The 26,539-nt window shown below is 43.7% G+C and overlaps 1 protein-coding gene across 3 annotated transcripts in view; it reads left to right on the top strand.

Moving 5' to 3' along the window:
• LOC135394567 (nuclear pore complex protein Nup98-Nup96-like) overlaps positions 1-26,539 on the top strand; it is a 51,795-nt gene that overhangs the window by 15,684 nt on the left and 9,572 nt on the right. The window contains exons 15-30 of one of the 3 annotated variants that reach the window (XM_064625366.1): positions 1,950-2,173; positions 2,252-2,374; positions 5,324-5,688; positions 7,628-7,767; positions 7,840-7,953; positions 11,762-11,902; positions 11,984-12,119; positions 14,229-14,360; positions 14,445-14,573; positions 14,679-14,993; positions 16,048-16,173; positions 17,981-18,108; positions 19,626-19,770; positions 21,741-21,842; positions 23,231-23,343; positions 23,430-23,609. In XM_064625366.1, coding sequence (XP_064481436.1) covers positions 1,950-2,173; positions 2,252-2,374; positions 5,324-5,688; positions 7,628-7,767; positions 7,840-7,953; positions 11,762-11,902; positions 11,984-12,119; positions 14,229-14,360; positions 14,445-14,573; positions 14,679-14,993; positions 16,048-16,173; positions 17,981-18,108; positions 19,626-19,770; positions 21,741-21,842; positions 23,231-23,343; positions 23,430-23,609 — 2,613 coding nt within the window. Of the gene's footprint in view, positions 1-1,949; positions 2,174-2,251; positions 2,375-5,323; positions 5,689-7,627; positions 7,768-7,839; positions 7,954-11,761; positions 11,903-11,983; positions 12,120-14,228; positions 14,361-14,438; positions 14,574-14,678; positions 14,994-16,047; positions 16,174-17,980; positions 18,109-19,625; positions 19,771-21,740; positions 21,843-23,230; positions 23,344-23,429; positions 23,610-26,539 lie in introns of all 3 variants that reach the window. The other 2 variants (XM_064625365.1, XM_064625367.1) reach the window with 2 other exon arrangements.

Raw genomic sequence — 26,539 nt, 5'->3', positions numbered from 1 at the left:
TGTGATTGAAGCCTGCCATGCCGTAGACTTTGTATACATAAAGTCATAATTATTGCAGAAATTAAATTTAAAGTATGCCGCAAAAAGCGACCGTGCACAACGTTTGTGGAGAGCAATACCATCCTGTGACCTTGCGCTGACGCTACACCGTCCGCGCTCGCTGATTGGTTCACAGTGTCGTCTGCTAGTCAGCTGTTCAGGGCTCTGAAGAAACATAGCACGTGAGGAAGCTCTGGCGGGACAATGAAATCCTCTGCACCCACGGGTCACCCTTTCAATTTCTAATCGCCCCCCACCGGGGGAACAAATTTACCGAATACAAAAGAGGAAAGCCCTCACACACAAAAAGAAAAATACAGGCGCTGACCTCGACTGACCGCACAGCCGTTATGGCATCATAGGCTGTCCTTCTTCTCCTTGTCCCCCCTCCAGGGGGGCAAGCTGAGAGTGAATGAGCATGGCTGTGTTTGTGTACATAAAAAAAAAAAATGTCATGCATCCAAACCTGTTGTGCTGTTCAGCAAATTGACACATATATTTTCATCAGGTGTCTTAAACTGAAAATATTTTGGATGGTCTCCTGTACTCCTTTAAGTTAGCTAAATTTTTCTGACACCTTCATCCACCGTGCATGATCAGGAGCAGGGTGTCGAACTGAAAAAAATACGGGTTCGGTTCGGGTTCAGGTTCAGAAGTTCATACGCCCCTTCACAGGGGCGTATTTTAATTACTGAGGAAACCACATAATGCCTTTCGTGTTTGTTCTGTCAACGTGCTTCTTTCCGGGATACCCACGCCCGCGTTCGTTCGTTGCCCCGGCGTCTACTAACCTGAACGATGTCCCACATAGATGCTGATCGGTAGTGCCCCTAGTGGTACCTGCACAAAACTCACCTGAGACCGCTATGTTGCCCTGTTATAATGCATGGAAGCTGACGTTTTCGTGCTTTGGTAATTTTTTTACTCTAAGTATGGCTTTCAGGATTTTTTTTTAGCTTTCGCACGCATAAATACGCCATCGTGCGCAACCGGAAGTTCCTCAGGTAAGTAGAGAACGAGTTATGTGTGCAAATGCCGGTTAGGTTTATCTGCACGGACCCTGTATGCGGTTATTCGTGACATTGTGAACTTAATATGCTAGTCAGCTAAATAAGTGAATCATGGTGTTTATGGTCAATATTTAGCGATTCGCTTAATTCTTGTTCATATCACACTCCGGCACCCTGTTTTAGAGGACAATGGAAAAAGACGACGAGTAACAGCGTTTAGTACTTCGTGCACGCCCCTGACGGTGTGATTTGCTACACCATTTTTGTTGTTATTGCTAAACATCACGGTGCCATTACCATTGTTATTGCTAAATTGTCTACGTGAGGAAACCACTAAAGAGGAAGCGCAAGTAAAAGATTTTGAAGAAGGACAACACTTGAGGGATACTAAGCTTCAGGTGTTTAGCAGAATTTCAAGAAAGTGTGAATTCGCACTGGCGACATCCCTCGCTAAGTGGAGCTGTGTAATATGAAATCTGCAAAGCGGTGCCGACCCATCGTGTTGTTGTCATAAGCGTGATGCGTGCGTGCTCAGGTAGAGCAGACGACATTCGCGTCCAAAGGTGAAACAGAAGAGCCCTGAATCGTTTCTGGGACCGGTTCGGAACACTATTTTTCTTTAGTTCCGGTTGAGGTTCAGTTCCGGGCCGGTGAAAATATAGCAGTTCAGTTCCGATTCGGGTTCATGAAAAAATTCCGGTTCAACTCCGGTTTTCGGATCGTTTCGGTTCCGGTTCAACACCCTGACCAGGAGTCATGTCTTGCCCTGATGTCTGAGCACACACTACAACCAACCAAATGATTCTTTTTATTTACCTCTTCTTTTTTCTGTCATGAAAAATTCTGTTGCTTACTAGGTTTGCTGTACTCTAATCGTGGTGTTGCTCTTTCTCTATGCAGACAGTTTCGTTGTTCCACGGGCTGGAAGATGAAGAAAGCTCTCAAATGAATGATACCTTTGTGCCTCGTCCAAGCATGAAAAAACTGGTGTTAAAGCCAAAAGAAGGTGCTGATCGCACATTCACCATGGCTGATACTGTGTCAATGTCATCCCCGGCACCTGTGTCGCCTCCGAGGTCCGAAACAATCACGAGGACACCTCTAACTGTACCACTAACACAAGGGTGAGTTTAAAAGCTCTCAAACTACTGTCTCTAAGAACACTAGATGCTTATTTCCCATTTTCTTTCTGTTGGAATCAGGTCTGCTAGCACTCCTGTTTCAGCACCAAGAGACCCGGGATCTCCTCTCCCGCGCTTGAATTTAGATGACGTATCGACTGCTACTCCACCTGCTGACAGTCCTGTGCTAGGTTCATCAAAAAGGTATCTGCAAGAGAAAAGGTGCATTAAGACCCCTACGATAAAGATGACGTTATGCACCATGCAAAATTTTATTATTCACTTTATTATTAATCACTTCTACTTTATGGGACCATATTACCAAAATCCTCTTCATTACATGTATCACTTTAAAAGTACGGTAAAACCACACGTTCATATGGACTTAAAAAAGTTGCAAAATTTGATTTTGGTATGTGGTTCCGAATACCGAATCGAATATACAGGGTGTCCCAGAAAACGTGTCATTGAATTATAATAAAAAAACTACGCCACCTAGAATCATGCGGTCAACAGCATTTGTTCTTATTAGGTTTTTGCCACCTCCTAATGTGAATGTCATGTACTCCAAGTTTAATTATGTAAATATTTGTGAACTCAACTCGGAAATTTGCCAAGTAAAGGTTACTTTTTTACCCCACCAATATGAAGAGCGTGCCGAATTCACTCAAATTCACGATAATCCACAGTGATATTCACGAGCTATCCCATCGGAAAAAATAGCCGAATATCATGCTTTTCGGAGCACCGGACCATAGCGCGCGATGACTTTTTGAGCGCAACCGCTCTCAGTGCGACGAAAGGAGGTTCCGAAGCCAGCCCACAGAGTGATAGTAGAAAAAGTAACAGTTCCTAAAATTGGGAGAGGGAAAGCATTATCCCAGCGAAAGTCGGACGTGATAAGCCGTGCCTGCTTTATCTCTTTCTGCGATGTCGGTGAGGGCTGGGTTTCCAACCTCCTTTCGTCGGACTGACAAAGATTGCGCTGAAAAATTCATCGTGCGCTATTCTGTGCGACCTCCGTAGAGCATGATGTTCGGCTATTTTTTCCGATGGGATAGCTCCTGAATATCCCTGTCAATTATCATTAATTTGACTAAATCAGACACAGTCTTCACATTGGTCGGGTAAAAAAGTGACCTTTACTATGCAAATTTCCGACTTAAGCTCGCAAAAATTTACATAATTAAACTTGCGTTACACGACATTCACATGAGGAGGTGGCAAAAACCCAGTAAGAACAAATGCAATTGACCGCATGACCCTAGGTGGTGTAGTTTTTTTATTATAATTCAATGACACGTTTTCTGGGACACCCTGTAGAATATTTGTGCAAATTTACAATATGTGACTTTTGCGCTAAAAGCTTCCATTTTGTAGCCCGTGGCTTTAGAGTAATTTTTCTGGCATTAACTGTCACAAGAGAGACATACAATTCTTCTGCTAAAACCTCCCTACTCTTTAATTTTACATGAGATTGCTTCCTGCTTTTCAGGTGAGCTTACGCTTACTGGAGTGGTTATCTTCATTTAAAAATTTTATGTCAGACAGTGGCATGTTATACGTAGGGCCTGACTTTTTCGGGTTTTATTTTTGGCCAAATTCGGGGGGTAAATATCGGGTGATACTTTTCATTTGAAAATTCGGGTGTATTCGGGTTAAATCCCGTTACGGCATATTCTGTCGTCAGGAATTCGGGTGTATTCGGGTGATTTTTTTTTGTTTAATAAAAATTTGTCTTAACATGGAACCAATGTTTAGCAATGTTATCAAACTTTATTTTAATGCGCGCTTATGAGTGTGCCACGCGACCCGGATGTTTTCGGGTAGATTCGGGTTAAACCCGAATTTTACAGATTTCATTCGGGGGGTAAATATCGGGCGGATACGGGTTTAACCCTAAAAAGTCAGGCCCTAGTTATACGTAGGGAGTGACTTTTTCGGTTAAATGCCTTTCTCAGATTCGGGGCTAAAAATGAGGCGCTATTTGTAAATCTGTAATTCTGGGAGAAATCAGGCGATAATGGTGCCAGCGGGCGTTGTCGGGCGCTTTTGTTTCTGCTCTTGTCTATTAAGTCCTTTCCTAATCTTTTTTTTTTGTGTGTGTGACCTACCAGCGCAAATCCCCGAAGGCGTAGACAGTGCTGACACACATGGGTGTATTTCTGGGAACGTAAGTGACCCATTCTTACATGTGTTACACGTGGCGACCTATGTTCGTTTCCAGTGGAAACGTCACTTGAGGATTTCGTAATGACTGGAATTTGGAGAGAAATCGGGTTGAACCCGAATTAGTTGGAGTTCGGGATGGGGGGGGGGGGAATAACCGGGTGGACTCGGGTTTAACCCGAAAAAGTCACACCCTAGTTATACGGATGAGGCTGTAATTGTTTTGGACACCCACAGGTCATTTGTGAAACAAACGAATATGTATCCTGCCTCATCTTTGCCGTGAACACGCTTTAGTTTCTTTCCTCTTGCCCGAGGAAATTGCACTGCTGAAATTTTAAACATAAGGGACATCTTTAAGACACCCTTCTTGTTCGTGGGCTGCAGTCATTATTCAAGAGTCCTAACTTTTTAAAGGCAACCTCACAGACATCAAATCAAAGTTCCCCGTCGGCACCGCTAAACTGCATGTGGGAGGGGCGCCGCCCCTTCCACAGACGATGTCTACAAAACTAACTTTGGATAACGTTATCTCAAACTAAACACCGTCCCGCCTGTGTTGGTCCTGCAACAAGGGCAATTTCCTAAAGCAGGCTTCACCTCATACATGGAAGCATCAGGTGAAGCCCACTTTCGGGCCGCGTCGTTCATATTCGTGGAATAGTCGAATATTAAAAAAATCGAATATTGGCTATTCGATTCGCGAATCGAATAGTTTGAGCGTTTGGTATTCGATTCGAATTCGAGAACTCGAATATTCGCACACCCCTCGTTCCTAGTCCTCCGTGCCACCCAGGATAGATGACCGTATTCGTTGCTCACCATCACAGTGTTTGTCATTGCTTTGCTCACCATCTTGGCTTGCTTTGCTTATATTTGCAGAGCAGCACTGTGGCGAAAACGACGTGGAGGGGGAGCTGCTTCCGTTAATTTTTGTGAACGCCTTTGAAGTTGCTACAGTTGCGTGATAATTGTACATTTCAGTAACCTTCAGAGCCTTGACGACACGGTGTCTCAACTTGGCATCAGAAACAACCGCCTTGGGCTAACCCTCTCGCCCACAGACGACTCTGGCCCTGGCCGTGGATCCACTCAGCAGGATGACTCCATCTTATTAACCTCAGAGTCAGGTGGCTCGGCCGACGCCACGTTGCCAACTCCACATCCAACAGGAATTGTGCTCACACGGCCTGGATACTTCACCATTCCATCGTTGGACGACCTCGCAGCTCTGTTTGGGCAGGACAAACGTTGTGTCGTGGAGGGATTCACAGTGGCAAGGGATGGATACGGTAACGTCTTCTTCCCCGGACGTACCGATGTGACTGGGCTTAATTTGGATGAAATTGGTAAGTTGTGTTGCATTGCTTCGAGTACTGTTGCTTTAATATTGGTCTTTGATAAGTTAAAGGAGACAGATACACCTGTCACCTGGACTTTTGAATGGTCATTGAAGGCAATGGCCGTTGATCGTTTTGAGCACCACTGACACTGTCCTGCTGCAACACGGACCAATGTGCATTTAAAGTGGCTGCATTTTACAAGCCCTCCCACAAAATAATTAAAAGTACAAGTTGATTATTGATATAACAGGCTACATGATAAATGTTTGTGTGAACAATGCAGCTCATATGTATGAAAACAGAATACCTGAATGGCACGCAGAAGACACATCCAAAACTGCTGTTGAATTGTAATTCTGTGGTGCTAGATTCATGTTACTCAACCTTAAAGGGACGGTCTCGTACCCCCTGCCCCTCTCATAAAGTGTACCATTCGATTGCCCTTTGTTGAAAATGGAATACTGCGAATTTACCCGACAAAACCCGCCACAGTTATTAAATAACCGAATTAAATTGATAAAGATTGCAGAGCATGCCGCGATCTGTGTTGGCAACAATAAGAACAGCCACGTCGCCCTGCGGGAAAGTCCGTGATAGGACACAGAAACCGTCTGCTTTTGCGCACGCTAGTGCATCGGCGTGAGCAGACGACTTTCAGAAGTTACTGGGCACCGCGGCACCTCTCGTACATTTTCTTTCAGTTCTCAGGTAAAAAATGCACATTCTAAGAAGTGGCAAGCATGGTGGTTTACAACAACTATGTTAATCATCAGAGACAAGTTAAAAGTCGCAGGACAACCCCACCCACAATCACAAATCTGAAGTCACCGGCCATCGGCGCGCGCGGTCGCATTACTGCTCCGACCAAAAATATATTACGCACGCTTCCATTACACTCCCCGTTGCACACTGACCATGCTTCGAAATGAAGTGTCGCTGACGACATACATAGGGAAGGAGTGTGTGTTTATTTAAAAACTGCACTAAATACTCGCGGAAAGAAAACACGTGACTTAGCTTCGACGTATCCGATTATGTGCCACATTATCGAAGACCCCACAGTCAATGCTCGGACTACATTCTCCGCTCGCGGAGGTATATGCCTCAGTGTCGCCATTTCGAGAGCAAAGGGGATGACTCAACCCAAGGTGCTTCTGCAAGATCCAATTACCATGACAACGACGACATACCCGCAGGCCGACGTCATACGTGACGCATGCATGAGAGAAGCACACGTTCGTCGTCTGCTATTACGGCACGTTTCGACAAATTCCTTGAAAATGACTTGGTTATTCCGAATGAAACTTTGATGGTTGTATGTGTACAGTACTCGTGAAGCTAGTTTTGGCTAAGTTTCGGAATCGCCCCGGCTGTATGAGACCGTCCCTTTAAGGTGTTACATACAGACCATAAAAAAAATAAATTTATGAAAACAGGAGGGCACATTGTTAAGGTGAGATGAACATCCACATGGGCAGTTGAGTTTACTAGTATTACATTTTACATAAATGTATGCTAACCCAGCAGCTACGAGTAAACTGGAAATATGAACGCAGTAGGACTAGAAAAGTGAGATGCAGGTACTTTTTTGTTCCTCACACATAAGAGGCACCCTGACTTTAGTAGCACGGCCGGATTGTCTCTCGTAGCGCCAGCGTATCGCTCTTACGCTGCCGCTCATATCACGTAGTCAAGGAGATGGAGCGCCTGGTGCCAGAGTGATGAACAACGAATGTGACAGCCATCGAGGAGTATTTTATCGAGTATCTGCGAGTATTTATCCCAGCCCCTCAATGTGCGATGCTTTTGGGTAAACAGTGTGTGTCTTATACACGAGTAAATATGGTATAAAAAACTAATCCAATTACTATTGTCCGGGCTCATGATGGTCTTCGTTAACCCCAGCAAGCAGTGTGTTAAAACGAGGCCTTGCATTTATCCATAGTACACTTCCGCCGTAAGGAGGTCACAATCTATCCTGATGACGATGACAAGCCACCCATTGGTGAAGGCCTTAACAAAAAGGCACAGGTTACCTTGGACTGTGTCTGGCCTAATGACAAGACCACTCATGAACCAATTAAGGTGTGTAATTCCTCAAGACTCGCATTAGATGCTGCATTACGTGTACCTCACTGATGTGGGCCTCACTTTTAGGATCCTGAACGGCTGAAACTGATGGGCTACCAGGACAAGCTAGAACGAGCCACAGCAAAGATCGATGCAAAATTTATGGAATACAGGCCCGAGACTGGATCGTGGGTCTTCGAGGTATGAGCATTTTACGCTTAATTTGAATCTGCAGTTCATTGCATTTGCACTTAGTTTTTGGAATCGGGGAGAAGTTAGGGAGATTTAAAAAATGAGGACATATAGTGTGCAGTATTCAGAACATTTGACTACTAGGTGAACATTAATTTGTAGTGGGCATTTGCTTCTCATTAAGTGGTCATTTTTAGTAATCGTGGTGTTTGAATAGTGTTCGCAGTGTTGTGCTGCACATGTTGCACGTGCTTGTTGCTTGTCCCACATTGACACACATCATGATGGTAGTCTTCAAAGGCGATTTAAGCTATTGAAATCAACATGGCGTTTGCAACAATAAATTGCGAGAAGCGTACAATTGCATGTGAAGGGCATGCATGTATGTGCTGATGTTGCAATCATTTTTGACATAGCTGGCATTCAGCATTTGTATGTAGAAGGCAGGCACATACTGAAGGTGCGCAACACGATGATTGACAAGCACTCAGCAGGGTGAAGTAGGAGGCATGAGATATTTGTCTACTGTAGAGCAGCCTTCACTTTATTGCAAGGGCATGCATATAGGGGCACTCATTCCAAGTACTTCCATCTCATTCAATCTACGTTACGTTACATCACATCATGCATACATGCAAGGCATAGAACAACTGTACCAGCACCAGGTCTAGGTGTCTTTAGTGTTCTTAGTGTGTCTACTATACCAGCAGCAGTGGCTTTTAGTGTTCTGTCCAGTTCTTTTGCTCACTGTTATCTACGGTAGTTGCTTTTGCACCAGTAGACATCAACTCATCATCATAATCCTCAGCACTCTGTTGGATCATTACACCTTCTGTCATAGTAGCTCGCATAACGAATGACAGTCAATAAGGGCCTGGTTTTTCTGCTGCAGCAAACCTCAAATTCTGTGACAAAGAAACAGAAATTCGACACTTTTTGCGGCAAGTGTTTGCATGTCCAAGTAGATGGAAATGTACGAAGGCAAAACCTTTATTAACTTGTATGACATAGAAGTAAAGTGACTACAGTCGACCCCCGTTTATCCGGGGTGCCGTTCCCGGCGAAATCGTCCGGATACCGGGACATCCGGATAAATGAAACGACCGAATAGGAACGTCCTACAGAGCAAGGTTTAATTGAAACATAGAAATCTCGTCAATGACAGCTGTTATATAGTAGTGTAGGCATTCGATTCCTGCAAACTTTTGCTAATTCCTTAGAGTTGGGCCACGCTGTTGCGCTGCTCGAAGAATGTCAGTGCGGTCGCAAAGTGTCAATGTGCGAGCCTTGTTTCTCACTGTCGTCATCGGCACCGTCTTGCTGCACATCATCGGAGGCAACAGCAGCAATCACACCGTCATCAGTCATAGCTGCACACGCATCATCATCCTTTTCAACGTCAACGTAGTCAGAAACCGCAGCATCATCTACGGCAGTCGCAGTGAGCTTCTGCATCAGGGATCGCAGCTGAGCTATAGGGGAATGTCTTCATTGGCCAACGGGTTGGAGTTTTCCCTTCTAGAACCGGACAGTTGCTCGAGATATTTCCAAATTACTCGACTGGTCAACGTGACCCAACGCACACAAATAGAAAAGGGGGTCATTGTGCACGGTTGTCTCCCCTACGGAGGAATGTAGGTCCCTGACATGTGACCGGAATAAGCCCAAAACAGCGAAAAGGGTGACGAAGCGGGGTCAGCGTCTCCTCTTACTCACGGTAGTCCGGATAACTGAAGCTGGATTACAAGAATTTTCGACTTTCGTTCCCTGGAATTCTTGTCCGAGTCCGGAAGCTGAAGTCCAGATAAACGAGAACAAAATACATGAGGGAAATCCGTTCCCGTGACTTTTGTCCGGATACCGCGGGATCCGGATAAATGAAGTCCGGATAAACGGGGGTCGACTGTACAAATCTAAAATATAGTTGTTGCTATGGATCAGATGGTGCTTCGTGCTGTGTTTCATGGTAACCGTAGAAAAACAAACCGCAATCTTTGTAGACTTTTTCTGTACCATACTCACAAACTTGCCACGATGCATCCTTGTTTCCCAAGTGGGGACGCCTTGCCGTTGCGTGCCTTGCCAACACAAATGTGCTAGATGGGATATGACTGATGGGAGCGAAACAAACGTAAAGATAGGATATCCAAACGCATGCTCAATCAGTGTTGTTCACGTGAGACATGTGGCATACATTTGTTTTCCTCTCGGTTAGGCGTGTGCGGAGAGGCACTATGAGCTACAGGTCCATTCATCTCCTGCACCAAAGCTGTGAGATGTGTTCCTCAGTAAACAATCCTAGTGTCGTGAATTTATTTTCAGAATTCCGTGTATTTGTGCAGAAAAGTCAGGGCCTTAACGATCATAGATTGTACATCATGCTTGGTGGGCTTAGTCATTTTCTCTCCGTGTTCATGAAAGCAGCTCAAAGAACTTTATGCGGATCAAACAAAGGGTTTGCACAGAACCATACATTCAGGAAAGAACTGATGTTCTGAGGCTGGAACAACATAGAATGGACAAATCATCATTCATCTTTCATCATACATTCAGGCTTTGGAAGGCCTTGAATTTGTAGCTGCCCTTCAGAACCCATGAATACTGGGAGTATTTCTTTGCAATAAATATCATTTAAGGAACAGTGCCGTGGCTTGAACTATTCCCTCTGTCTGCTTCCTAAACAAGGCGTTCTGCTTAAATGTGTTCACTTACTACGCCAAATTTAGACTCTTGTTGCTCCTCTGTCTGGCCACACTGAAGGCTCTGAGTGCATCTGGTACTACACAGTAGCATTTCTGCTCAACATTGTCTGACTGATCTTTGTACAAACATCATCTGCATGTGTGCCCACCCTTGTCCGTGTGTATGCCATGCACTTCTTGTTTAATGCTGCCTTATTGACAGCAAGTGACATTGCTGTAAATTGAGTGTATTAAGTGAGCGTTGAATTCAGTTAAAACATCCTTAAAAAAATGCCTTGGTGAAATAGCCGCCTCATATACAGCGAGAGATTCAACATGCTGAATAGCACCAGCACTAGAAATACTGTGCTAGTGCACTGAAGTACTTATTATGCTCCTCTGCGCTGTGCTTCCATGGATGTTGCATGCAACATAACAGTTACTTTGTTTTCATATTTTGTGCTAATTATTTCTACGGTAATGTCTGCAGCAGTAGCGTGCACAGAACTGGTTCTACACCAAGGGATATTACCCTAAAAATTGAGATTTTTATCTATGTTATATATATTTTATACATATATTACCCTCCACAGACCCCCCCAGTTTGTGCCAGTCGAAGATGTTGTAGATGTCATGATTCTTTTTCGGAACCAGGGAGCGCAAAATGTAGTTGCACACAAACAAACAGAGCACTCTGCCTCACAGCTGATAATGAAGCCCGTTTATTGGCTGGTAATTTGAAATGTCACGTTCTGAGCTAGGCCCCCTCCCGATTGGACGGCAAAAGGCTACGTAGCCATGTGACGTATGCGTGGTGGAGAGAGGCGTGTTGGTTTACTCATCTTTGAAAGCATCTATATGGGTCACCGAGCCGGCACGAGCCCAACGAAATGTATATTTGGGTATTATGACCTCCGTTCTTTCATGGGGTACCATTATTTCCTAAATGTTTGGCGACCTGTTTACGGCTCCTTTAAGTTATCTGTATGAAACCTGCAAACCTGTGCTTTGTGTCTATGGCACCTCAGGTTGAGTGAATCAGCATGGAGCATTAACACCTCGAAACCTAATTCTTCTTAAGGTCCGATTCAATAGATATCTGCTCACTCAGGGTTTCATATTTGTGGTTTTTGCAGGTGAAGCACTTCTCGAAGTACGGCCTTGAAGACTCGGATGATGAAATGGAAGTGGTCGTGGTGAAACAGACCTCACAGCAGAAGGCAGTCGCAGACAGGGCCACCAAGCCTTCACAAGGAGGAACTGATAGGACAGCTGCTGTATGGAAGACCTTTTATTCAGACAATCTATTTCACGAGGCCCCTGAGCAGGCGTTGAAATCTTTATTTATTTTTCTGCAGGGGGCAACAGCAGCAGCCAGAGATGTTAGCCCCGGTAATGGTGCAACACTCTCTGGATCCCTAGGCCAAGATATGGCCGAGGACGGTCGTGTGTCCTTTGCTCCTGGAGATTCCGACCTCTCTGGAATCAATGAAGGTCAGGTTTGGCAGTTGAAGCAAGTTCTGTGTGCATACCATTATAGCGAGTAATGGTGTGATGCTCAGAATGTTTCCAAGGACTATCCTTGCGTTTGCTGACCAAGAGTGAGGGAGGCTCCGCCTCCTGAATGCTGGCCAATAGGAGGACGCGGAGGGCAGGCACTTCCCATGCCTCTGCTCTTGCCTAAGAGATGACGCAGCGTTACCATTGTTTAGCGTGTCTCAATGCTTCAGCAATGGCGCACCAATCTAACCAATGGCTGAATGAGGCTTAGGCAGGAGTAACCAAAGGCTTCCAAATATATATATATATATATATTCTTGAAGGTCTCAGAAGATTCAGAGGGCGCCGTATTAATACACAGAAGAAATAAGTTCGCACAGAGCACCACCAAAGGAATATTTTCAGATGACTTCATTTAATTCATTTTGAAATTACACAGACACGACGTTTCGAACGGTGGACCGTTCTTTTCCAAGTGAAAAGATATACAGTAGAACCTCAATGATACGAATCTCACGGGGGAGCGGAAAAAATTCGTATCATCTGAAATTCGTATCAAGCGAATTAAACAAAAATATAAGTTGAGGCAAGAAAATAGACAGTGACTGTTCATTTTCCGTTACTGTCAGTGAAAGAGGTCGGTCGTAACGCTCTTGTGTCACCATTTCTGGTCAATGTTGCCCAAATTCGCGAGATGATTCAAAAGACCCAGCACATGCTTTCCAACCACCCGCGAGTCGCGTGATACTGTTCTAAAGCGAGCTTCTCCTAAAGCACGCAGGCGTTAGGTGAAGCCGACTTGCGGAATGGTGACGCGTAATGGTGCCACAAGTTGTCCTGATATATTCCCTCCAAGTGTTCTGGGTCGCTGTTTTCCGCCAGAGCGATGTCACACAGCTTCGCGGTTTATTGCAGGAGGGGGGTAAAAAGGTCAAAACAGAGATAAGGTGATAAGGTTCCGGGAAGTGGAATCCCTTTGATCTTATCTCCTCCGTCACCACCAAAGGGAAATTCATTGCTTGCATTGCGCAACATGATGTAAGGGAGTTCGTGATGAGTATCGCCCTCCCTTTTCGAAAGAAGGAGCAGAGTGACTCGTGCGCTCTCGCGTCACGGGGGAACGACCTCTGTCGCATCCTCGGCTCGTTCGTATCATCCGTAAAGGCAAGATAACGTGTTCGTATCATCCGAACTCCAATACATGGGAAGAATAGGCATTCCGGCCGGGACCGGAAAAGAATTCGTATCATCCCGAAATTCGTATCATCCGTGATCGTATCATCGAGATTCTACTGTAATGAGTTGGTCAAACAGAAAACACTCACTTTCGTGTGCTTCGACAGTGGCGGGGGAAGGGAAATCGCAGTGCGTTGAGGTTGCCAAAGGGAGATCATAAATTCTGTGTGCGGGGTCCTGTCGAGACAGGACCCCGCACACAGAATTTGACCGAAACGTCGTGTCCGCTATCGAGTTTTATCGAAACGTCGTGTCTGTGTAATTTCAAAATGAATTAAATGAAGTCATCTGAAAATATTCCTTTAGTGGTGCTCTGTGCGAACTTATTTCTTCTGTATATATATATATATAAAAAACCAAAGGCTTCGCCGTCCGTCAGTATGGGAACGAGGCCAAGCGGGAGTTGCGCGTACGCCGGTTAACACATGGCGAAGCCGTTGGTTAGGTTGGTGCGCAATGGCAGAAGCCTTGCGACACATGAAACAACGGTAATGCTGCGCCATCTGTTAGGCAAGAGCAGGGGCTTGGGAAGTGCCTGCCCTCCGCGTCTTCCTATTGGCTGGCATCCAGGAGTCGGAGCCTCCCTCGCTCTTGGTCGGCAAACGCAAGGATAGTCAATAACTTAAAAAAAAAAAGACATACTAGAAATAAACCACGTTGGTCACATTCGCAAGTTGACAAATGCAAGCCAGAAACTTCCCAGAATTTTTTATGTAGCAACTTCCTAACTAAAACTTAACCAAAGGACGCCTATCTTCTAAGAGATGGGATTTTGCAAGAAATAAAGTTATTTCCTTGTTACAAGTGGTTGTCTTCAACCTCTCGTCACAGTCTGCAGTGTGTATAACAAATTGCGTCTTCATGCAGGTTCGCTCATGCAGCCAACCTCCCCAACGACTCAGCAGCTGGCTGAAGCTCTTGGTGTGAGCACCGAGAAGGTGCAAGGGATGAAAGCGTCTTTCTTCATGCGCGATGACGGTGACGAGGAAGACGATTATGGTAACATTGAAATTGTTCTTGACCTATTTCTGGTTGGAACATGTAGGGTGCAACAACGTGAGATTTGCATTGTGTCAGGAACAGGTTTGCCGCAGTCAAAATTAAAGAGGGCGCTTGTGTCGAGTGCCGGCCCCCAACGGCCTCCCAAGGGTTTATTCTGTCTTCCTGCGTTGCGGAGGAGCGAAACCCCCGCCACCCCGCCATTGATTACAGGTTCGTAGATATTGGCCCCATGTTGGTAGTAATAATTTAGTACACTGCAGCAATGATATTAGGGAAGGAAACTGAACCTCACAAAGACATCTTTCTATTGCTTAGGCACTCCTGAACCTCCAGCAAGGAAACAAAAGTCTGTTCGAGAAGAAGCAAGACCACCATCACCAGATTTTCTGTCTTCACACATCTTACTTCGTAGTGTGCCCTCAGAAGTGAAAGCAGCAGTGCCAGAACCAGTTATAACACCATCGTCTATGCCGGCGTTGGTCCCGTATTCACAATCCTGCACTTACGGAAAGCAGCATTTATGGGTTGACGCGACAGCCTTCATGGGGCACAGCTTTCGTGTTGGCTGGGGCCCCAAGTTAACTATGGTTCATATGGGATCACCCATAAGCGGAGCTGCTATGACAGCTGGTGAGCGCTTGAAGCTTTTGTTGTGTTCCAGCATCTATTTTATGCAATAGCATGGCTATAGGGGGCATTTACAGTAGAACCTCTATGCAGTAAACCTGTGGTCCCAATCTGCTGGTATCCCAACCATGAACTACTCATGTAGTGAAGATACTGATGACTATACTGAAGTTTCTTAGTGGTTTGACGAACTTCACTACAAAGAGGTTCTATTGTAGTTCAAAAAGGGTTTTCTTAGCGTCCAGAAGAAGAACAGCCTCTGTTTGAAATATCGGCGGATCTCGTCCTGAGGCACTTCGCTTGATATTTTTATGGCATGAGTTTTTTAAGTACAACATGCTGGTTTGGTAAAAATCGTGGCAGACTTGTGCTTCATGAATACCGTAGAGCCTCGTAGCATATTTACTCGCATAATTCGATATTCGCTTCGCACGTTAGCCAGATATCTGCAAGGAAAAAGTGCAGGTGCGCAAGCTATTTATTTCTTCTTTTTTTTTTTTTTCAGCATTTTTGCGTTTGAAACTATGGGTTCGCAAACTGTGTGAGTAAACATGGTATTTTGGGATAAAACCGGTAAAACTCGTTTTTACAGCCAGATTTTACATCATCGTCACTTGGGTAGAACAAAAAAAATCCCGGAAAATGATCTTGCTAGAATGCAAATTCAGCCACCATTACAGGCGCTCAAGAACATGCTTAGCGTCTCGTGCCCATCTCAAATGTGTGATGCCTGTCTGGTTACGTTCCACCCGAGGTATACACATATATCCCGATTTTACGCTTTTTTTTACAGCTCCTAAAGCAAAAAACAATTTTTACCTCCTGGTTTTTTAAAAGCATAAAACCCGAAAACACAGACGTATTGGTATTTATGGATCAGCATTGCTTGTTTCATACATAAAATTAGTTTCAATTGTTTGAAAACATATAAAATTCGTTAAAATTAGGGGCTCATGAACATTAAGGGTTCTACAGTAGCTCTGAAATTACAAATTTGTGTATGGGATGGTTCTGCAAAATGTGGGGAACAACATTTACTGAACACTTTCCTGTATAGGGGACGTGCGCTTCTCCAGGTGGCGCGCCGAACACTGTGGGGACAGTGCCGCAAGTGGGAGAATTTTAACTCTCCGGTCGTTCTCTGCGTCGACTTTTCCTCACTGCCGCCTTCACTACTATTCAGGTAAAAGCAGATAAGGGAAGGAAACAAAATGTAGACGATTCTTCTGAACAGAACACTGCCGTGGCACGTTCGGCAGCGTTCGTTTGCGGAAGCTACACGACAGCTTAGTGCCTTCTTTCTCCTCTCCGATACCTTACTGCAGGGTCCCTATAGAGCAGGATCTCGATGATAGGAAACTCACGGGGTAGCGGAAAACATTCGTATAATCCAAAATTCGTATCAAGAGAATTAAACCAAAATAAAAATTGAGGCAAGAAAATAGACAGTGACCGTTCATTTTCCATTACTGTCAGTGAAAGAGGTCGGTCGTAACGCTTTTGTGTCTCCGTTTTTGGCCATTGCTGCCCAAATTCGCGAAATGATTCAAAAGGCCCAGCACGTGCTTTCCAACCGAGAGTCGCGAGACAGTGTTCCAAAGCAAGCTTCTCCTAAAGCACACAGGCGTTAGGTGAAGCCAACTTGCAGAATGGTGACTCGTAATGTTGCCAGAAGTTGTTCTGATACGTTCCCTCCACGTGTTATGGTCGCTGTTTAGCTAAGCCATTATGACGACTCACAGCTTCGCGATTTATTGTTGCGAGAGGGCTAAAAGGGTCAAAACAGAGATGAGGTTACGGACCGTGTAATCATTTTGATCTCCTCTCCACAACCACCACCAAAGAGAGTCATTGCTTGCATTGCATAGCATGATGTAAGGGAGTCCGTGGTGAGGATTACAGTGAGGATCTCCCTCCCTTTTTGGAAAGAAGGAGCAGCATGACTCGCGTCACAGGGGAATGACTTCTGTCCCATTCTCGGCTCGTTCGTGTCATCGGTAAAGGCAAGATAACGCGTTTGTATCATGCAAACTCTAAAACATTGGAAGAATAGGCATTCCGGACGGGACCAGAAAGGAATTTGTATCATCCAGAAATTCGTATCATCCATGATCGTATCATCGAGATTCTACTGTACTTTCATACCTGTATACAGTGTGCGTCACGTAAGACTGACCAGAATTTTCTTGAATTCGTGATTTGTTTTTCTTTTGAAAAAAAAATCATTGAATACTATATCTATTCCCGGTGGGGCCTACTCAAAGGTGGTGGTGCTGGCTTGTGTGGCTTCATGCTTTGAAAAGCATGTGTGAAAAAGTGTCAGTTGTGAAAGGGTGATACTGAGAGGACGTTAGGAAAAATCGGCTGCCAATTTCGTGCAACGCTCAAAACGCTCATTTTCGCATATTTTCTACCAGAGCACAGGAAAACGCTGCGGTTTCAATTCTAGCAGACGAGACTCTTCGGGGTTGAGGCCCACAACTTGGCAATTCCGTGGTCAACCTATTTTCACTAATTATAAAGATTAATTGTGAAATTATTCTAATGGCTGCACTAATTATGGATACACCACCACCTTTGAGTAGGCCCTATCAGGAATAGATATATTCGACTTTTCCGAAAGATAAAACAAACTTCGAATTTAAGAAAATTCTGGTCAGTCTTACGTGATGCACCCCGTACACAACCTGCTTGTGCCGTTCTACTTCGTTGACGTGATCCCGAAGGGCAGTTTCGTGAAAGCTCTTTTTTAATGATAACTCTAACATAACGACCGGATTTCGTGTTGCCGTCAGTGTCGTTATAAATGGGCTCCACTGTATACCACCTGTATCGTTTGAGTGGTGCACCACCTAGTAGACCGTATGGTTGTATGTGGGCGCATATAGAAAAATATTTTTTTTTAACTTCAGTGCGACAGGTCTAACTATGTGTGAGGCAGAACTGTTTCTTGTACTAGTCACAGATGCACATTACTTTATATGTTTTAGCTGCAAGACAAAGTGACAGAACTCTTGGAATTCTGTCTCAGAGACTGCAGCCTCAGTGGTCATCTGGGCTAGTCTTAGAGCAGGTTCCCGTGAACTCTCAATTCAGCTATCCGGATGCCATACAGAAGGTAATGGATGCGTGCGGTACTTGTTCATTATGTTAATACAACAACATTCAGTAAGGCTTTCAAATTGAATGATGATACTCAAAAATCCTGCTTGAAACCTTTTTAGGTAAAGTCATGTCATCAAATAAAAATTTCAGAGGAGGGAGAATAGAAACATGCACATTTTACAGCATTTTTTAGTTCAAGCTGAGCCTGTCTGAAGCTCATGAAAGGATATGCGTAGGGTTCCGACTTTTCGTTTTTTTCCAATAAGCTCCGGTAAACATCCCCCGGTATTTTAAAACTATTTTTGAATTTATGCAAGAAACTTTTATTTTCTTAAACTGCCCTGGGATCGCAAGGTCTCGCTGTTTGCTGTTTCACAACTGAATATAATGCGCTACACGAGGAGAATTCCGACTGAGCCCAATGGAGACAGCCCAGTATAGCTCACCGCTTTAAATAGATCAACGTATGGTAGCCTCCACCTAGCCTCAGTTGCAGGCCCACTATTGCATTACAAGGCCAGCGAGTCATTGGCAATGACTTAAGCCAGGCAACACTGGGAATTCGAGGTGTCTTCAAGTGCCAGAGAAAACCTAGTGATTTGTATGTTTTGCTGGGTGTGCTACCAGTGTCAGAGGTGGAGAAGCATCCTGCGGAATTTCTGAGTGTCTCGCTTCGAAACAACATATTCAGCTATGTTTCTTTGTCTTTTAACGTTCGCTTCTGATTTCCCCATAAAATCCCCCCATAAAGCCCCCATGATTTCCCCATAAAACCCTGAATTTTCAAAAATGTGAAAACTTCGATAAACATCCCCACGACTTTTGCGAAAAGAAGACCTCGAAAAGTCGGAACCCTAGTTATGCGCCATATCAAGCACCTGAGGGTCAGCATCAGTGAACAAAAGTACAATCAGTGAACAGAAGTAATGGCTGAAACAAACAAGACACATTCTCTATCTCACTTACTTGACTTGACAGTGAAGTCTTTATAGGTGGGAATGCACTACAAATGTTAGAAGGTTGGTCGCATTGCCTTGCAACACAGTGATAAGTCTTACTGTGCAAGGCTCAGTGCTGTCAGTGGTGGTTACCTCTGCTTTAAATTTTTACAAAGCATATTGCGCTGTGTTTGGTGGTAGCTGCGTATTGACCCATGACTCACTTCGGCAATGATATAGTATTGGCAGGAACTGTCCCAGCAGTTGGACGTTGGTGACATGTCGGATACTTTCTTCTCATTTACATTCAGATAAAGAATGTAAAGGAGCAATAAAACACCCGCCGTAAGCTCATTTCAAATTACTTTAACACTTTCATCATTTAATGGCACAGTTATAACTACTACCAGTCTCTCTTCTGTTTGCCTTTGACTAAAAATTTGAACTGATTTTTTGACCCCTAGAAGTTTGAAAATGTGGTTGACGAATGTGTGTGTGTATTCTGCGCAACAAAATAGATGCACATAATTCCGACACTCTGCTTTTTCTGCACTGAAAGGATATGTTGTAACTGTGTCTGCTCTGTGTGCAGGAAAACCTCTCCGCCTTACTTGAAGTGCAGCTGTCGCATTCGCTGTTTTCTGTCGATCACGGATGTCCGGCATTTGTACCCAAACCTGGTGTCGAAGCACTACATGCTTATGTGCCGCTCCTGCAGTCTGTTACATCAGCAGCGGGTGAGTGCACCAATGTTGTTTGCGTAAACAGTTGTGTGTGCGGGCAGGGCTGCTTCTGCGTATCTACGCGGCATGTTGATTTGCGGATGCAAGTGGCATGTTTTCAAATCCGCACGGATCAAATGTGAATAAAACAGAGCACTTCCGTAGATGTCCACATCGCCATCAGCACGTGTGCACTATTCTCTGTGCTGATATTCCATAGATCCAGCCACAATTGGGAGTATAATACTCAGGCTGTGTTACGCATTTCATTGCTTTAGTAATTAACCGCTAAAATTGGATAACTGTTGATGACATAATGTTCCTGAACTGTTCGTATGCTTTGAAAAAATATTTTCCGTGAAAATGTTACGTGACAAACGCTTTTACCTCAAACGAATGAAACGATCACAGATGTGCTCAATATCGGCATGGATGCGGATACTATACGCATTTCGTTGGGGATTTGGGTCCTGCAAGCACGGATGCTGTGCGGACATGGATACTGTCAACGTAATTTGTGCTTACCTCTGTGTACACGGTGGGTGCTCTAAGAGGTCAGTCACATTTTCGTGCACGACGTGATACTTCCTTGACCGATACCTCTTTGACGCACAGACTTCTGCTGCCTCAGAGTAAGTAAGTAAGGAGTAAGTAAGGAATTTGTGTCAGAGAAACCTACAAAAAAATTGTGGTTACCAAGCACTGTGTAACAAAATAAATACGACCACGCAAACTTTTGTCTCAATCCATCGGTATAGCACACGGGAAATGAACGAAGACGAAAGTTTGTGTGGTCATAGTTATTTTTTTATGCAGTGCATGGCAACAATGATTTTTTCGTACGTTTCTCTGGCACAAATTATTTACTGTGTGGCAGCGGAAGCCTGTCGCTCAAGTAGGTATAATGTCACACGCGAAAATGTGACTGACCTTTTGTAGCACCCACCCTGTATAACTCCATCCTTATGCGTCATTTATCGTGTGTTCATGGCCTGTTCATCCTGTTTAAGAGAGCTAGCAGGAATTTTCTTGTTTAAGTGTAGTCTTGTGAGATGGAACCTAAAGCCCTGCTGGTATCTTTGGCAAGTGTAATGAATTTCTTTGTGCTTCACACTGGTAGATGACATAGCACAGTGACATTGATGTGCGTATGTGATGTTTACAGTGTACAGCGACCAGGGTTGTGTTACTGGAAACGGTGACAGAAACGAGAACATTAGCCACCCTAGTTCTGTGAGAAGCAGAACGAAAAATATTTTGGCTTCCCCCACAAGAAACGAAAACGAAATCTAAAGGCGGTAATAATAACGGAAGCCAAATTCGTGACTACGTGCTCACCAAATTTTTGCTGGTGGGCGTCGTCACACTTTTGGTGACTGGTACTTGTCATGGATTTACCTTATCTCAGCCGCGTCACGCATGAGGCAGCGTAAGGGACTTCTGCAGTAGACGAGCAGTTATAGGGTACTAATTGTTCTCCACAATTAAAATTAAGAGAAAAAAGAAGCGACTGCAAAAAATCCATACAAAATGTATCCAATTGCTTGACTCTTTCATTAATTTATTTAGTGAGGCACACAGCTGCATGCAGCTGGTGCTGTATGGATAAGTTGCCACATGGTGAGCAGAGCTCATAGTAATACATGTCTGTGATTTTCTCATATTTTGCTTTGAGTTTTGAAAACAAAATGGTAAATATATATGTAAAATAAATATAAATAAATAATTTTAGAAGTTGTAGAGCTCTGCAGGTCTCGCACACAACATAAGTGGACTACTAGGCAATCTAATTAAATCTGCATGAGTTTACAGCTGTCGAACACACTCCAGAACCGGTATCAAAAACAGCTTGGAAACAAAAAGAAATGAAATACTGCTTAGGAAACGGAAACTCATACTGAAAGTGGTTTGGAAACGGAAACAGAAATATTGTTATTTTCAGAAACAAACCCTGACTGGTACTAACAATATATTTTTTTGTCCAGCTATGTCTCCAATGGATGCTGCTATCTTGGCACAGCTGGGCAATATTCTGGGTCTTTGCGTAGCACTCTGGGGAAATGTTCCTGGCTGCAAAGCAGGAACAGGTATGTTGCACTGCCACGTACATCATGGTAGTTGGTGGCAAAATTTGAGCCAAGCAGTTTTTATGCAGAAATACAGAAAATATCGGAATGGAGGTTTTAGTGTGTGGATTTTTCCTCTTTTGCACATACCTCTAGTTCTTTAAACCAGTTTCAAATTTGATATAGGTGTTTGCTGATAATATATTTAAAAAAAATGGCAAACTTGTGTTTGTGCTCTGCTTTGTCTCAAATTCAAGGCCACATTTTTTCTGCCTCTATTTGATCTTTACGACATGATTTGCATAACTTTAAATAGTTTTGTGACATTTTTTATTTGATACAGATATTATAGGTGTACCTTTTGTAGATGTTGGCTAAGACAAGGAGTCATCTGGGTATTTCTAAAAAATTCAAAGACTTTGGAGCTTTTTGCCCAAATTTAATTTATTGGTTTGTTGGGAGGGGGGGACAACTTGTATGTTATTTGTTTTATTTTCACAACCCTTGAACTTTAATGTTGTCATTCTGCAAATGAACATTACATAAGGAAGAGTGCATCGATGTACTCTACAATTAGAACTACATCTACATGTGAGTGAACTTTTCAGTTGGCATACAATTTTGTCTTCCGGTAAGTGGGTCATCTGATTCTTTGCTTAGTGCAGTGACTATAAATTGACTATAAATTAGCTTCCTGAGACACGCTCGTGCTCGAGGTTTTCTGTGGCTGCAGTGCATGCAGTATTTTTTATTCTCTGTGCCAAATATTTTATCATGCATGTTGTTGCGGTAGTACGTTCATAAGATGTACATCTATACAGGGTGTCCCAGAAAACGTGTCATTCAATTATAATTAAAAAAACTACGCCACCTAGAATCATCGTCAACGGCATTTCTTCTTACTAGGTTTTTGCCACCTCATGATGTAAATGTCATGTAACATAAGTTTCATTATTTAAACTTTTGTAACCTGAACTCAGAGATTTGTCAAGTAAATGTCACTTTTTTTTTACCCCAAAAATGTGAAGAGCGTGCTGAATTTACTCAAGATCAAGGCCTTTGTGTCGCAGAAAGCTTGAAATAGTCAAACCAACTTTTGTCACCTGTCACAATGAGTAGCAAAAAGTCATTGCCTTCGTGCTGATATCACTGTAGCATTTCTGAGGTGATGGCTGTTTGCTGACGTTTGTGGCCTTCGGCAGTCACAGGACTCTCAAAAGTACTAACAAACAGCTGGCCTGACACAGTCTCCTTCGTTTGCTGTTAGTGGTTTGTTGGCAAAAAACAAGTTGCTCATTATTTTCGGTACGACCCTCGTACATATGAGTGCCCTGTATGTGCTCGATACCTGGATTGAGTTATGAGAAATGGTTTCTGAAAAATTTCACCTGTTGACATGCTTTGCACAGACGACCCATCGAGCTATGCGAATATCCAAGCTCGAAGAGAGGCACTCTCGGATTGGCTGATTGAGACGACGAGAGCAACAATTGATCGCGAAATAACTGAGTTGAAGTTCAAGGTTAGCACATTATATAATCTTATAGATCGCAGGAGATGTTGTTCTTGGGAGGGCCACAACTAGTTACTGGTTTTGAAACATTTTAGGAACACAGCCATGTGAAGGTGATCCTGAGCCATCTTAGTGGGCACCAAGTGAGTGAAGCCTGCACTGTTGCACGAGAGGCAAGGGAGCACCGTCTGTGTCTTCTCATTGCACAAGGCAGCTGCAGCCCTATCACTAGAGGTATCCTGCAGAAGCAGTTAGACAACTGGAAAAACTTTAAGGTAATTACCCTGTGTGCCTTGTTTACTGTGTTTAGGTATGTACCCCAACAACACCGAATATCCTGTGGATGTACGAATAATGTCCTAACGGATTTGTACCTCCGATGGATATCTGAGGGATATCCATCGGACGTACGAATTCGTTAGGATATTATTCGTGCATCCAGAGGATGTTCTGTGTTGGGGTCTAGGCAGTTGCTGAATGCTACTGATGGAGCAGCTACAGCTGCGTTTACATGAACGCAACAGAAGCACATCGACTCGACCTGTCGCATTGAATACTAGATCCATGCGAATCGCCAAATTTCCATTGCGAATACTGTATATGTAGTAATTTTTCGCGATGACTTATTTGTTGCAAAATTCGCGAACTCCCTTTTTTTTTTTCGCGAATTTAAAGTGCCGCGAAATATTCGAAGCAATGACAGAAAATACGAGAAAGAAATAAGGCTCACGACGCTGATACATCTTATGTACGCGATTTATTACGCCCTTATACAGCACTTTCGGTTCTGCACCTGACTTCAGGACTGTAGTTGTTGTAGTTAGTGCGTTTCTTCTGGTTGTGCTGATCAGCGACTTCGTGAGACGTGTTCGTAGGCAGCAGAAAAAATTTGTCGCCTACCGTATGGAGGACTGCACTGTCGGGCAGTCCATGCACGTGGTCGCTGGTAGGAGGAGGAGGACGCGGCGACGTTGGCTTAAAGTACCGTAGCAAGGACATGGCGGTAATGAGTTGAAAGATACGAAGCTGTCATAATGTTCACTATGTCAGTACGGACACAAGAACGATGGGGGGACATGGAAATTTGGCAATGACCCAGATGCCACCTGAGTGATGACCCCTCATTGTAGCACTCAGAGTCAGAAGGGCTTAAAAGGGATGAAAAGGGTTATTGTCCAGGGTTGTTCTCCTTTTGTTAGTTCAAGGTGAAAAGTCCCAAGGACGCCTCGTGCTGGGGCGACGCACTGTGGTACTGCGAATAATTGCCTGATCCTGGCTCCTCGCAAATTCGTGAATTATTGAGGCTGCAAATTTAACCACTTATACAGTAGTTTACGAATATTTCACGTGCACTGCGAATCGAATCGGAATAATTTTTTCGGAAGATGGCGATTTGAATTCGAATTGAATTCGAATGATTTCAAATACCTCATGGTGAAATATTTTGTGGTGTTGTGCTCATTAGATGATGTTCTGCTCCAAACACATAAATCTTTCCAATCAGCATAACATATCGTGAGAGAAGGGTCCTTCGGTTTTGTGTATGGTAGACTGCATTAGTGGGATGAACTGCATTGAGAGTTAGTCAACATGTTCCATGCGGCCTGCTTTGTGTGCATCTCCTCATTTCTATGTTTACATTGTGAATTTCCTGTATATTTTTTTTACAAGCTGCACATATTTCCATCTGTTACTGAACATAACTCTCAAAGTTGGGAGTACATTTACTGGAACTTGCAATGCGCAGAGTATAGTGTTGACCATGAGCTCACAAAATTTGTAGACTTTTAGTTACAGAATACTGTTCCCAATAACACCTTTTACTGTTTTTAAACGGTTAGAGGTCACTTATCCGTCTGCCCAGCTATTCATTGTACACAGACATGTGGCACCATATCTCCTTCCCCTTCCCTTTCTTTGTACAGCAATATGCTTAGTCGTGTATATGTCTATACTATACAGTCAAACTCCTTTACAACGAAACTCAGGGGACAACAAAAAAAATTCGCAGTAAAGGTATTTTCGTTAAAAAGGATGTCCATTATTGGACCTGTAGGGCTCCAGCGGGACCGCAAAAAAATTTGCTGTAGTGGTATTTTCGTTAAAAAGGTGTTCGCTATAAAGGAGTTTGACTGTATATACTTATGTGTGTCACCACTTCACTTTGTACCTGAGGAAGCGTGGACCTCCACGCGAAAGCTTGTACAAATTAAACTTTCAGTGTCGGTTTCTGTATTTTGTTTATGTGGTCTACAGGACTTGACTCCCCTCTTCGTATACGCTTCTGTTACAGAATACTGTAAACAGTGTAAAGTGGGCTTCACCTAACGCTCGTGGGTATTGAGGTGAAGCCGACTTGCAGAATGGCGCCGCACACCGATGGGCGGTAACGTGAAGTGGGCTTCACCTAACTCTTGCATGTAATGAGACGAAGCCCACTTGTAGAATGGCGATAGCGATACCTCTCTTGAGTACTACTATTCGGAAAATATTCGAAAATTTCGAATACTGAAAATAGGTTGCCAATTGCATCAGATATTCGTTTCATATTCGAAATTCCAAATATTCACGCAGCTCTATGAATTCGCAAGGATAGCACATCGAATTCAATCCGCCTGACAGACGTGGCTCAGGACAGGCGATGCTCTTCAAAACCACAAGGAGGATTATGGGAAGACGCTTGCTGCGAGACGAAGAGGAAGTTCACGTGGAGGCGGGGCAGATTTCACATATCAAAAAGAAGATAATGTTGAGAAATGAGTGCAGAGCTAGAAATTTTTTATGTGACACTGTGGGGCACTAGTTTCGAGCCAAACTGGATGGGCATCCATGTAAGTGGTGGTGCTTTGTCTTTACTTCGGTTTCCGCTTGAGTCGTTGTGCTTCTGTCACATTCATGTAAATGCAGCTTTTGTTTGCATATCATATTAGGGTTGTAAGCAGAAGGATTACAGCTCTTTTGGTAGGCATACCTAGCAATTTGCAAAAAAAATAAGTTTAGCTAAGAAACCAAAGGGACTACAGTTGAACCTCTATATAACAAAATTGAAAATGACTGCATTTTAGTTTGTTAAATTGAATAATTTGTTAAATTGAACATGTCGATAAAACTTGGTCCAAATGCCGGCCCGTGCACCATTCTACTGTACATCGTTTTGTCTTAGTCTTGAATCTTATTCAAGTTTTATTGAGCACAGATGTCATAC

This window comes from Ornithodoros turicata, chromosome 5, assembly GCF_037126465.1.
Source record: "Ornithodoros turicata isolate Travis chromosome 5, ASM3712646v1, whole genome shotgun sequence".
NCBI classification, from domain to species: domain Eukaryota; kingdom Metazoa; phylum Arthropoda; class Arachnida; order Ixodida; family Argasidae; genus Ornithodoros; species Ornithodoros turicata.
Note: the sequence above shows the minus strand (reverse complement) of the source record. Positions and strands in the feature narration are given on the sequence as shown.